The sequence below is a fragment of the Pristis pectinata genome, chromosome 11 (assembly GCF_009764475.1).
Source record: "Pristis pectinata isolate sPriPec2 chromosome 11, sPriPec2.1.pri, whole genome shotgun sequence".
Taxonomy (NCBI): Eukaryota; Metazoa; Chordata; class Chondrichthyes; order Rhinopristiformes; family Pristidae; genus Pristis; species Pristis pectinata.
In genome coordinates this window covers 32785295-32800127 of record NC_067415.1, presented here as the reverse complement: position 1 = coordinate 32800127, position 14833 = coordinate 32785295, and the positions used below count along the sequence as shown (strand labels likewise).

At 37.1% G+C, this 14833-nt stretch overlaps 1 protein-coding gene across 8 annotated transcripts in view; it reads left to right on the top strand.

The window, feature by feature from the left end:
• Positions 1-14833, top strand: part of atm (ATM serine/threonine kinase) — a 128666-nt gene that overhangs the window by 22309 nt on the left and 91524 nt on the right. For 7 of the 8 annotated variants that reach the window (XR_007957130.1, XM_052025951.1, XM_052025950.1 and 4 more), the window contains exons 11-15: positions 826-1023; positions 1614-1712; positions 3728-3959; positions 5120-5245; positions 14309-14434. Coding sequence is in view for 7 of the 8 variants with exons in the window: in XM_052025951.1 (XP_051881911.1) it covers positions 826-1023; positions 1614-1712; positions 3728-3959; positions 5120-5245; positions 14309-14434 (781 nt within the window). In the remaining variant the exon portion in view is untranslated. Of the gene's footprint in view, positions 1-825; positions 1024-1613; positions 1713-3727; positions 3960-5119; positions 5246-14308; positions 14435-14833 lie in introns of those variants that run through there. The other variant, XM_052025955.1, reaches the window with a different exon arrangement.

Genomic DNA, 14833 nt, shown 5'->3' with positions numbered 1-14833 from the left:
GTGTTGTTTTAAGTTGCCCAACAACCTTAACACTTCAATTTTTCCCCTCTCATATTTTATAAGAAGAGATGGGCATTGCGTTTCCAGGCTATTAAATCAAGCTAAATGGTAGAATGTGGCAGGTATGCCTGACTAAACTGATTACATTGCCTGGAAGTGAATTACTTTGAGCAGTTTAGTCTGATCATTAGTCTCAGCTGAGTTGGGGCTACTGGCCAAGAAAGCAGCAAGATATTAAAATATACTTTCCCAAAGGAAAATTAGTTTACTCCTTCATCTCCTCCAAAGACTTGATGTAGCAATGGATTTGCAGACCATCATAATGAATATCTCTTGTCCATCTTTGTTCATGTTTATTTTCATTGATGTATTTTGTTTGAATGCTTTGGTCCAACTTCCAACACTAAATTGTAATTGGCACTGCTTTAGTCAATCTGAAAAGATTTCAAGTTGAAAAATTATTGAAAGGATTTCTAACAGAAGATAAGCAATTACTTAATGTCACTTTTTGATTGTAATTTATAATTTTTAGCTACTTGTGCAATCTAAGTAATTGCTTAGAAATAAAATGAGGTAAAATAAATCATGGAGAAAAATTATAGTGTATAATTAGATTATTTGTGGTAAACTCTATAATAATTGACATAGTTGGTATTACTGACTTTCAATTGGTGGTTTTTCCTTCTTGCCCATATTTGAATAAATTAATATGATTAATGCTGGCTACGTGGATGTTTGGAGGTGTGATATTTTGAAATGTGCACAATTTTCTCATGGCCCAGACATGTGACTTTTAATTTTATAAACAGTTGTTTACTTCTCTAGTTCTGCAGTTCAGTGTCTTTCTCAAGCATTGGCAAGATGCACGTTACCAGAACGAATTGATGGTATTGTTGAAAATTATCCAATGTCTGTGGGTGACAGACCACTGAGTCTTAGAGAAGCAATAATACAATGGTTATTGGCATATCAAGCAGAAGAAAATGCTGAAGAGAATACAGAGATTCCATCTGTTGTCTGCAGGTTAGTGTATTAGACTTGGAAATTTGAGCTGCAGAAAGCTTTTTTGTTAATCATTCAATAATAACTGGATACTGAATTTTGCAGCCTTAGTTTAGCAATGAAAATAGAACAGAACAACATGGGATTGCTTATGACTCTATTTGCCAGGAGTGGAATGAATTTAATCTACTTTGCTGGTTTGATGTGGTAGTGCTTAAAAGTGATCAAGAGTAAAGGATAGAAACTGTTTCTTTCGTTAATACTAACATCATTTGAACACCAATCAAGTGAAATGATTCTTACACTTCTTCTTTGGCTGCAAAGATCTTTTTTTCATTCATTCAGGGGATGAGGGCTTGCACACTAAGCCAGCATGTAATTGCCCATCCCTAATTGCCCTTAAGAAGTTTTAGTTGAACTGCCTTTTGATTATCCCTTCCATCACTTTGCTGAAGATCTGAAACTATCACTCTGAGTTTTAATGGGATTACTGGCTTGCAGTTGGGAAGTTATTTTTCTGTTTCACTCTGACTGTCAGGTTGATAACATAAGTTAATTTTTTTTTTACTTATTGATACTAAGTATTGAGTTCATTGCATTTTTTTTAATAGAGATTTTCCAAATCAACTTGTCTCTCAAATATTGGTTGCTTTGACGCTGAAGGACTGCAGATCAGGAATGGACTTCTTCCAGTTACCTTCTACAGAGAGGTATTTGATCAATGAAGACCAATTTAATGGGCATAATAGATTGTAATTCCGCCTCACTGGGATTTTCTTAAATCTCATATTCCAAACTCCTTCTGAACAATTTGAAGCATTGCAGGCATTTTTCATAAAAGTGCAAGTTCCTTGAATCCTTATTAACAAAATTGATTTTAAAATTGTTCCATGGTATGTTACTCTTGGTTTCACAGAGTCCTTTGCCACAGTTATGTTAGAAATAACATTATACTACAAGGCTAAGGGGAATGGAGCAATTGGAAAAAAGATTGGAAACAATTTAATTCCCCCTGCCGATGTGAAAAGAAAAATAAGTATTGTAAATTTGATATCAAAATTAATAATAGAATTGAACTTGCCAGAAATAAGTAATTCACAAGGGACTACAGATGCTGGAATCTGGAGCAACACATGAAATGCTGGAGGAACACGAAGGGTCTCGAAACATTGACTATGAATTTTCCTCCATAGATGCTGCCTGATCCACTGAGTCCCTCCAGCATCTCATGGTTTGCCAGAAACAAAGGTAATTTAATGTATAATAACATGAGTTACCTTGAAATGCTTTTACTTTCTTTTTATGAAGAAAAAAAAATTCTATAGAACCTGAGATAAAATTAATACATCTAATCTGTCAACCCTTCAAGAGGGCTACTCACTGGTTTATCTTAGATTTTTTAAACTCAAATGGGTACATTTGCAGCATATGCTGAATTCAATCATATGATTCCCAGATTTTATTCTCTAATACTTCTGAGCTGTAGCCATTTTGTTAAAGTAGTGCAGCAGCTGTCCCTGCCCCATCCATCCTGTCTGATTTCCAGCAAATGTGTTGTGTGAACTAATCAAATGGGAACAATATCTGACTGAGCTACGATTATCCTCATTCACTATCGAGCCTTAAGGCACATGGACAATGATTACATGGATGAGATACCAGAGATTATCATTGTCATAGCGTAAGGGAACATTTTCAAGACAGGAGGGGAAAATAAGTATGAGGATGAATTTAGCGAAATCTGCCTTCTCATACAGAAACAAAACTCCTTAAAAAAAAACTCAAGAAGCCAAGAACTAGAATGCCTATTGTCACGAACCAGCAACAAAAGAAACACACTGAGCATGATTCAGTGTTAAAAACTATTTTATTAATCACTACTTATGACCATACGTAAAATAAAAGTAAAAATGTTAGTATGTTAGAATTCAAAAATGTTAAACCTTGAACGTTAACCCCAAAACTAAACTCTTCGTGTGTGTGTGTGTGTGACAAAGTCCCAAACTCCACGTTCAGGAATGGTTCTTAAAGTTCAGTTCCGCAAGCCATAAGGTGAAACATGAGCAAGGGCTTCTTCAACAACCACCGTTGTCTGAAGATAAGACGTAGATGTAGAGAAACAGAGAGAGAGTAATTACGAAGTCCAAATGTTCCACGATGGAACCCAAACGACACTTCAGGGTTTACTTGGTAGTGACTTCCTCACCCTGAAAAGCATCCAAATCGTGGTCGTCCACACACAAATACCTGTTTCCTTCTACAGGTCAGCAACAAAGTGAACTCCACCGGATTACTTCCAATTTCCATACATGGATTTCAGTGGCAGACACTGTTATTGTTTCTCATCCATTGATAGAGAAAAACTAGCAGGCTAGTGTCTCTCTCCCTTCTCTCTCTCTTCTTCTGACTTCTTCAACAACCACCATCATTACGTCCTTTATCTTCTATTGACGTAAGCACGCCCCACACACACACACACACACACTATCTTAAAGGGACATTCACTGAGTCCGTAACACTATTTTGTATCACCAAACATCAATGAAAGTTTGAGAGTAATTAAAAATAATGATACAAGAAGGAAGGGACAAGCATCTTTTGTACTTTGAAAGACAACTCTGCTGGGTCTCACAGTTGTGTCAGCATATTTTTACACATGTTTTAATAATTTTAGTGTGATCATTGCACGTTTAATAAACAGCATTAATATTATATGTTTTTTAAGTGCACCAGCAGGAGAATCTCCAACTGAAGATTGCAAAGGTAGCACAGTCTTCTCAGAAACAGAAAGCCTTTTCCTGCAAGCAACATTTGATGAAATTCCAACTTACAGTAGCACTATGGTTTGGATTAGGGAAAAAGAGCCTGCGGCATCAAAAATAAGTGCAAAGCGAGCTTTGAGAGAAAAGCTGGAGGAATATTTGTTGGCGTTGGTGGAATGTTTGCATTCTACTGTGGTAAGTGCATGCAATGATATGCAAATAACATAGGAGTTGTGATTGCAGTAGACTTGAATCATCTATTGCAAACAGGCTTTGTATGTGCTCTGTGATAGAAAGTACAGAATGAGCTTGTATGTGTACATTTTTTGTAATGGTCTCAGAACTTTACAGTCAGTGAGGTATTTTTTGAAGTCCTGTCATACTTGTGGAAAAATATGACAAGAAGCCTTGTATCAAAGTCAGAATTGAGATAAATCACCAGATAATCTGTTAGAGTCTGTTAGAGTGATGTGGATTGACAGATAAATGATGGTCAGGATATTGCCTATTCTTCAAATAGTTTTATTGGATCCTTTTCCTCTCTTTGAGAAGGCAGGCAGAACTTCAATTTAAGATCTCGTCAGAAAAGTGATATTTCTGACTGTGCAGCACTCTCAGACTTGCATCGAGGTGTCATAATTTTGTGCTCAGATCTTTAGAGTTGGACATGTTACCTCAACCATTTGATACAAAGATGTGAATGCTACGACTGACCAAGAGTAGATGCTTTTTGATGTATATTGGGGAGTGAAGGTACTTTCCATTGCTGGAGTGGATATTTGCATCTTGGTCACATTATGCATCCTAAGGAACCAAGTAAAACATTGTCAAATAATTTATTTTCTCCTGATTTGGAAAACTGTGCAAATGTCATGTGATCTCAGTGGCCTAACATAGACCTTTACTTCCAAGTAACAAAGAGTTTGTTAATTTTACAGCTGAGATTAACAAATATAACACCCCTGCTTCTGATAACAAACTATATACCAGATAGCTTTATCATAAAATAAACCCTATTAAAAACTTCACTTAGAAGTTTCTATGTAAAACCACCTGAATTACTGCCACATAGGAAAGTTATTATTACACTTAGAATGAAGAGTTAAAAGGGTAAAGTTTGGAAGGATTTTTAAATAGTTGCTTGAGGGTGAATTGTGGCAGCAGTGAATAGACCCTGTTTAATGTATTCATCATTAAAAGTAAATCATTAGAGAATGTTTTCTGATTGTTATTAGCTTATACATTCCAATCAGTAATTCCCTCTCATCAGGAGTGTGCAGAGAGTTTAGTACTTTAGTCTACAATAAAAGGCTGCATACAACTGGCAAAACCTGTATTCTGTTTACTATTTTCAGGTGCTTCGTCCAGAATGCCAAGTTCGTTGTGCAGACCTTATTATTGGAGTGCTCCGATGTTATTGTGATATCGGTGTTATCAGCGAGGATAATGCATGTGCATCTGCCCTATTTCAGAAGGCAAAGGTACATAATTGAGTTCTGGCTCCTAAGTTATTGATTTAGAAGCTGAGTGGTGTGCTAAAGGGCCAGTTACTTAAGTCCGATGGCTAAAGTGTTGTTTCACTCAAAGTTCGATGCAGACTCTTCTAAATAATATCGGGTAATGTTCACGAACACCTTTCCGTTGTTAGTCCCTTTGTAAGAAAAAAAGTATTAAAACTATCGGAATAAACTATGCGACTAACTGTGGTACAGCGACGTTAGTATTCTTAGTGATAAGATTTGGATCTGAGTTTTGTCCAGATGAATTTAAGTGGTTGTTTATGCACATGTACTGCCAAAGATTGGCTGGTATATGAAGTGGCTCTCTCACACACAGATTATAAATGTTTAGGCTCCCCATTGAGTCTGAATAGTGGAATGCTCACTGATCAGATGTCTGGATGCCTGAAATTTTATTTGCCAGTCCTACAACCCCTTGTATATGAAAAAAAACAAAAATGCATCATTCTTTATTTCCCATTTTCATGGACTTTGGGGATGAAAATATAGCCATTGAGATATTGGTCACAAGGTTCTGCATGTTTCATTTATGTTGCCTACCTTGAGCTATTGCTAGTACTTTCTTTCTCACAGTTATTTCAGTTCAATTAAAGTTTAATTCTATTAAAATGAATATTCTACCTAAATTTATCTACCTATTTCAGGCCCTACCTGTTTTTATTCCTAAGTCCTTTTATGATTCTCTTGATTCAATTATATCTTATATATGGAAAAATAAACATCCTAGATTAAATAAAGTTCACTTTAAAAAGTTAAAAAAAATGGAGGTTTAGCCTTACCCAATTTTAGGTTTTATTACTGGGCAGTCAATATACGAAATCTTACGTTCTAGTTATATTACATTAATCATGAGGCTTGTCCAGTATGGGTTTCTTTAGAAGCTAATTCTGTTAAAAAATTTACTATTATTTCTCTGCTCGGTTCCTCACTTCCTTTATCATTAAATAAACTAACTGATAATCTGGTAGTTAAACATACTTTGAGGATTTGGCTACAATTTAGAAAATATTTTGGCTTATCGAGATTTTCTCTGTCTAGTCCCATTTTTTTAAATTGTTTTTTTTTAAACCTCTATGACTGATATGTAGTTTTTAAAGAGTGGGATAGATTGGCTATTACTTGCTTTCATGATTTGTTTGTTGGAGGAAATCTCTCTTCGTTTGAACAATTGTCAACTGTCACGAACCAGCAACAAAAGAACCACACTGAGCATGATTCAGTGTTAAAAACTATTTTATTAATTACTACTTATGATAATACGTAAAATAAAAGTAAAAATGTTAGTATGTTAGAATTCAAAAATGTTAAACCTTGAACGTTAACCCCAAAACTAAACTCTTCATGTGTGTGTGTGTGGCAAAGTCCAAAACTCCCAGTTCAGGAATGGTTCTTAAAGTTCAGTTCCGCAAGCCATAAGGTGAAACATGAGCAAGGGCTTCTTCACCAACCACCGTTGTCTTAAGATAAGACGTAGATGTAGAGAAACATAGAGAGAGTAAATACGAAATCCAAATGTTCCACGATGGAACCCAAACAACACTTCAGGATTTACTCGGTAGTGACTTCCTCACCCCGAAAAGCATCCGAATCGTGGTCATCCACACACAAATACCTGTTTCCTTCTACAGGTCAGCAACAGAGTGAACTCCACCGGATTACTTCCAACTTCCATACATGGATTTCAGTGGCAGACACAGTTATTGTTTCTCCTCCATCGATAGAGAAAACTAGCAGGCTGGTGTCTCTCTCCCTTCTCTCTCTCTCTCTCTCTCCTTCTTCTAACTTCTTCAACAACGTCATTACGTCCTTTATCTTCTATTGACGTAAGCACGCCCTACACACACATACACACACACTCTCTATCTTAAAGGGACTTTCACTGAGTCCATAACACCTCCCATCTAAAAAAAAATTTTTCCCAAGAAAAATTTAACCGCGCATACAGTTAGTAATGTTAATAATTATCATGCTACACAACTACAGACTATCAGATTAGTACAGATACATGTTTCCCATTTAACATCGGGAAAGACAATCAGCAATCACATTATCTTTGCCTTTAATGTGAGTTATCATGAGATCAAACTCTTGCAAAATTAAACTCCAGTTTAACAGCCTTCTGTTCTTATTTTTGACTCGGCTCAGAAACACCAATGGGTTATGATCTGTATATACAGTCAATGGTTTCTGAGCGGTGCAAATATATACACTAAAATGTTGCAAGGCTAAAACAAGCGACAGTAATTCTTTCTCTATGGTGGAATAATTCTTTTGATGCTCATTAAATTTCTTTGAAAAGTAAGCTACAGGATGGTCAATATCATCAAGGTCACCCTTCTGCAATAACACAGCTCCTGCAGCTTCATCACTGGCATCTACTGCTAATGAAAATGGCTTTTCAAAGTCAGGTGTTTTGAGCACAGGATGGTAGCATAAAATGGCTTTCAGCTTCTCAAATGCTTCTTGACAAGAATCTGTCCAAACAAACTTTACTCCCTTCTTCAGAAGATTAGTTAGGGGAAGAGCAATATCAGCAAAATTTTTACAAAATTTTCGGTAATATCCAACCATTCCCAAAAATCTTCTAACAGTCCTCGTACCTGTGGGAATAGGGAACTCAGATATTGCTTGAACTTTTGCCTGAACAGGAGCTTGCTTGCCTTGACCTACAACATAACCAAGATACGTCACAGTGGCATGGCCAAATTCACTTTTAGCCAAGTTAACTGTAAGGTTAGCCTTGGAAAGTCTTTCAAACAACCTTTCTAACGCAGAGATGTGATCTTCCCAAGTATCATTCCCAGTCACTAAGTCGTCAATGTAGGCATCTGTATGTTTTAACCCATGAATCACTGAATTAATCATTCTTTGAAATGTTGCCGGAGCATTTTTCATTCCAAATGGTAAAACATTGTATTCATACAATCCAGAAGGGGTTACAAAGGCTGAAATCTCCCTTCCTCTATCTGTTAATGGAACACACCAGTACCCTTTTAATAGGTCAATCTTTGTAAGAAATTTTGCCTTTCCCACTCTATCTATGCAATCATCCACCCTAGGAATAGGGTAAGCATCTGACTTTGTTACTGCATTCACTTTCCTGTAATCTGTGCAAAATCTAACAGTTCCATCAGGTTTAGGTACAATAACACAGGGCGAACTCCAATTTGAAGTAGAATGTCTAATAATATCATTTTCCAACATGTATTTTATTTCCTGATCAACAAGTTTACTTTTTTCCACATTCATTCGATATGGGTGTTGTTTGATTGGTTTTGCATCCCCAACATCAACATCATGGGTAATTATCGATGTTCTGTTTGGAACATCTGGGAACAGATTTTTAAATTTTAAAATTAATTCTCTCATCTGTTGTTTTTGTGAAACTTGTAAATGGTCCAACTTTGTTTCAAGGTTCTCCATGATATTTTGGTTTTTTAGTTTCGATGGAACAATATTTGGTCTAAATTGGCCTTCCTCAACATCAACATTAGGCATTCTAGAAACAACCTTTACATCATCCACCAAGGCCACAACTGAATCCCTCTCATAATAAGGTTTTAGCATATTTACATGACAGAGTTGTGTTTTCTTGCGTCTATCTGGTGTTTTGATTATATATGTTAAATCAGTCACTCGAGATTCAATAACATAGGGTCCAGAAAAACGAGCTTGCAAGGGATTATTTTGGCTAGGGAAAAATACCAACACCTTTTGCCCCACTGCAAATGTCCTAGGCCGAGCACGTCTATCAAAATATGTCTTCATTCTTATCTGGCTGGTTTTCAAATTCTCTCTCGCTAGCTGGCAGACTCTCTCCAACCGAGTTTTAAATTTTTGGACATGGGGAGGTCTCCATTTCCTCATTAACACTCCATTTTTGACATAATATCCACTTGGCACTTTCCCAATCTCCTCACATGAGAATGCTTTTTCTTTCAATTCTGTCAACTCAGGGTCCTTTGTCTGTTCCACCATAAAATCCTTCCTCGACAAAGACAAATCTTTAAATTCAGGCTCACTATAAGGATGTTGATCCTCCAGTGAAGACAGAAAAGTCTCAGATAAGGCATCATAATTTTCTTCCTGTTTAGGACTGTCACAAGGAACCACATCAGACTGCACCGGACTGTCTGTCTTGGCTAATTCTTTAGCTCTAGCTCGAGTCACCGCACATGATGGGTAAACATCTGGATCATTCTCAGACTCATCAATCCTTGGTTTGGTCGTTAACCATACCACAGGAACAATTTCTCCATCCGCAAGGTCATTTTCCAATAACAAAGAAACTCCTTCCACTGGTAACCTAGGTCTTATCCCTATCTCGACTGGTCCTTCTACGAACTTTGACTTTAAAATCACCCTGTGTAAAGGGACAGACATGGTGTCATCTGTAACGCCTCGTATTAGATTTACCTCACCAGTGTCACTTTCTTCACCAAAATTTAAAACACTGTCCAGCAAGAGAGATTGACAAGCCCCAGTATCTCTAAGAATTTTCACTGGCACCTGGGGTGACTCATCATTCAGTGAAACAAAACCCTCTGATACATAAGAACGGAATTCCTTTCTCACCTCCTCCAACTTTTCCGCTTTTCCCTCTTGCAAGGACTGATCTTTAACAGCATCTCCTAAACCTTTTTGATTTTTAATTGCCTGAAAGCAAGCATTGGGCCCAGCTTCCTTCTTTTTCTTCAAAAGGGCACAATTAGATATCACGTGGCCAGGTTTCCTACAGTAATAACAAGTACGCTCAACAGGTTTCTCCAGCCCTGGCTTCTTTTCATCTTTTCCTTTTTGATTACCTCCCAATTTAATCTCCGGTTTACCTGGATTGTCTTTGTAACTCTTTTGAAAGGTTTTAGGTTGTCACCATTTGGATTTATGGGTTAAAGCATAATCATCTGCCAACCTAGCAGTTTCTTGTAAAGTTTCCACTGTCTTTTCATTTAAATATGTTGTTAATTCAGCTGGAACACATCTTTTAAAGTCTTCCACCAGTATCAATTCTGTCAATTTATCAAAATCCCCATCTACATTTTTAGCCAGGCACCATCGTTCAAAACATATTCTCTTTCCATTGGCAAATTCCATATAAGTCTGATCTGCAGATTTCCTCAAGTCTCTAAATTTTTGTCTATAAGCTTCAGGTACCAATTCATAGGCCTTCAATATAGCTTGTTTTACCTTGGTATAATCAGCTGCATCCTCAGCAGACAAAGCAGAATAAGCTTTTTGAGCTTTACCTTTAATCACACTCTGTACCATAAGAGCCCATCCTTTCCTTGGCCAGTTTGAACTCACAGCAACCTTTTCAAAATGTTGGAAATACTGATCAACCTGATCTTCCTCAAAAGGAGGGACTAATCGAACCTCCCTGCTGGCTGAAAAACCATCATCAGAATCAGATTCCAAACTCTTTCGCTTCATTTGTAACTCATGCTGCCTCTTTTTCTCCTTGCTATCCAGCTCCATCCTCTTCAATTCCATCTGCTTCATTGCTGGATCAGCCTCTATCTTCATCCGAGTTATCTCTCGTTCAGTCTCTAATTTCTTTTGTTCGGCCTCTAATCTCTTTTGCTCTTGTTTGGCCTCTAATCTCTTTTGCTCTCGTTCAGCCTCTATCTTTAACTGGGTTTGCTCTCGTTCAGCCTCTATCTTTTTTTGTCCCAACTCGACCTTCAGTCGTGTTTGTTCTAACTCCATCTTTGCTATCTGCACCTGTCTAACAGGTCTCTCTGACTCACCCCCAGAAAACCTTCTAACTGTTCTAATTCTTCCTCCTCCAGATCCTCCAACTCCACTGGTTGAAAAGTCACATCAGAAATTACTGGTTTACTCTCAGGAAACTCAACTACCTCACTCAACTCAAACACCTTCTTTTCCACATAATGGCCAGCTATCAGTCTCTGAATATCTGCCTTTCTCATAGACTGCTTTACTTCTGTAAGGTTTAACCTTGTAGCAATCCTTATCAGATCATCCTTTTTCGCCACCTCCAATCCCTTTTGGGTTGGTGACTCCAAAAATGCCTTAATATCCATTGCTGCTGGTTTCCACACACACAAGCCAATTAAAAATAATTTATCAGACCTCCCTCAAAAATCTTTGGATTGAATCCCGAACAAATCTCATCAATCTGGGGAACGATCCCAGACGACACTCGTTAATCTTTGGATTGGATCCCGGACGAGCCCCCAATTTTGTCACGAACCAGCAACAAAAGAACCACACTGAGTATGATTCAGTGTTAAAAACTATTTTATTAATTACTATTTATGATAATACGTAAAATAAAAGTAAAAATGTTAGTATGTTAGAATTCAAAAATGTTAAACCTTGAACGTTAACCCCAAAACTAAACTCTTCATGTGTGTGTGTGTGTGTGTGGCAAAGTCCAAAACTCCCAGTTCAGGAATGGTTCTTAAAGTTCAGTTCCGCAAGCCATAAGGTGAAACATGAGCAAGGGCTTCTTCAACAACCACCGTTGTCTTAAGATAAGACGTAGACGTAAAGAAACAGAGAGAGAGTAAATACGAAATCCAAATGTTCCATGATGGAACCCAAACGACACTTCAGGGTTTACTCGGTAGTGACTTCCTCACCCCGAAAAGCATCCGAATCGTGGTTGTCCACACACAAATACCTTTTTCCTTCTACAGGTCAGCAACAGAGTGAACTCCACCGGATTACTTCCAACTTCCATACATGGATTTCAGTGGCAGACACAGTTATTGTTTCTCATCCATCGATAGAGAAAACTAGCAGGCTGGTGTCTCTCTCCCTTCTCTCTCTCTCTCTCTCTCTCCTTCTTCTTCTAACTTCTTCAACAACGTCATTACGTCCTTTATCTTCTATTGACGTCAGCACGCCCCACACACACATACACACACACTCTCTATCTTAAAGGGACTTTCACTGAGTCCGTAACACAACTAAATATAGCTTACCAAAAACCGATTTTTTTTTGATATTTACAAATTAGAGATTTTCTCCAATCTCAATTACATACATTCCCTAAGAGTCCTGATAAGAACTTAGTAGATGTAATTTTTAATTTGAAGCCTTTTTATGATGGCTCAATATCTTACGGTATGTTATTAGGAATGAGTAAGGTTCCTTTAGACAAAATTAAAAATGCCTGGGAACAAGATTTACAGATTTCAATCTCTGAAGAAACTTGGAATGAAATTTTTAAATTGGTCAATACTTCATCATTATGCGCTCATCATACTCTCCTTCAATTTAAAGTGGTCCATAGAGCTCACTTGTCCAAAGACAAGTTATCTCGTTTTTATTCGGATATATCTCCCTATTGCGATAAATGCAACAATGATTTGATGCAACAATGATGGCTTCTCTAATTCACGTGTTTTGGACATGTCCGAGTCTTAAAAAATACTGGATAAAAGTATTTCAAATTTTCTGTGCTTTTTAAAATAAATTTTAAGCCTAATCCTTTGACTGCATTATTTGGGATTGTTGGAGAAAAGGGCATAACTTTGGAGACTTCTGATCTACATATATTGGCCTTTATTTCTCTTATAGCTAGGTGGGCTATGTTGCTTAAATGGAAATAAGTTACTCCGCCTGCTCATGTTCAATAGTTACCCGATGTTATGTCATATCTAAATTTAGAGAAGATCCGTTGTTCTATTTCTGAATCTAACCTAGACTTTCAAACTTTGTGGGGACCTTTTTTGAACTATTTTCAAAACCTTTGATTTGGTGGTTAAAGTACAGATATTGGCTAGTATCATTATGTGATAAGGGTTTCTCTTTGTCTTTCCTTTTTTTTAACCAAACAGCTTCAGTCTTGGTAGTGGGTTTAGATTTTTTTAATAATAAAATTATTCTAATTTAATCGCTATTAATTAATTATCATTTTTGATTACCTTATGGGATATTGTGATTTTAAGTATGATTCAAGACAACGTATCTCGTATTATTGTATCTTTTTTCTGATTCATGTACTCTGTATTCTTTATGTGGAATCAATAAAAATATTGTAAAGAAGCAACAGCATTAAATAACATCACCTTTGGGAATAAAATAGTAACATCCTCAGCGCAGAAGGCAAGTGACTGCAAATGATCCTGAAATGCAACCACTTCCCCCTGTTCTGACTTCCTACATTTTAATTACTTTCAACTATTCTGTTTCCAATGGGGATATCACTTGCTGTCTAGCATGCAGCTAAGAGTTGAAATAAAGACCTAAGTTCCTAAAAAAAAGTTTAGTAACTTAAGAATGAACTGGAAAATGGGATGATGTGAAAATTACGCTACAGCAATTTACTAATTTGGTTGAAGCTGACTAAGGATGGTCAACTAATGTAGGAATGCATTGTTTATTCCTCATTTATGTCTTTACGCAAGCTTATGTTATCCTCATTGAGCACAACTGATGGTCAGTACATTCACCGGCTCTTTATTCTTGCATCCATGCATTCAAGTCATGAATCTTTCCATTGGCAAGCACAATGGTATTGGTCAGCTTGGTGACTGGTAATAGCAGAATCAGCAGTCAAAAAGACTCCTGGCCTGCAATGTGGACTCTTCTTGCTGTGACCCCCTCAAGTAACTTGACAATGTGTATCACGCCTGCTTCACCTAGTATTTGCTCGATTTGTTTTCATAAAGATTGAAGAAATGTGCACGTAGGAGGCACAAATATCTGAGTCATGACATGAAGTCTTTGAACATTTTAAAGGATGATGCTGGGTATTTCTGATTACTGGTCTCCAGCAGCCAGAAGGTAACCAGGAATCCAGCCAAATCCTTTATTTTCTGGTACAGATTCTAACAGGAATGCCTGTGCGAGACAATCAACCAAGCCTTGCTGTTAATTTGGGCAGGAATATTGGTGCCAGAGGGCCTGGACAAGCATGATGCACATGAGATGTACAGCTGGTGCAACAGGGCTCAATAAATTCACCCCCAAGGTGTATTTGCTACGAGAAATTCTTGTGTAGATATACATTTTGTGACATAAGTTGAGATAACTTTTTTTCTCATTATTTAGTCTTTAATGCTGAATGCTGGTGAACACATTTCTACAACTCAAAATGAACTTAATGAAGAGATGAAGCTCAGCTCTCTGAAAACACTGGTTAATGTATGCACAAAATGTCTGCGCTCTCACACTAAGGTATTCTACTCAGCTCAGTCAATTGTCTACAAATGCATTATGCTAATAAGTTTAGCCTAATTAAAACAGCACAATCATATATAAGCTGGTTAAGGGCTTTCATTTTACTTCACTAGTTTCAGTTGCAAGTGCTCAGTCGCTGAGTCAGAGGCCCTAGGCTGAAGTCTTACCTTAAGATTCAACAGAACAAATTAGAAGTGCCATCCCACATGAAAAATTAATGTGTTCTGTATGCTTGAGTGTATAGTTCAGTTTGATATAAAAGATCCCATTTCATTATTCAGAGAAAAGCAAGATATCCTTCTGGAATTCTTGGTACTGTTCTTTCCTCAGATAAAAATAAGTTAACTGATTAATCAGTTCTGTTGCTGTTATTGAGATCTTGTTTGGACAGTCATT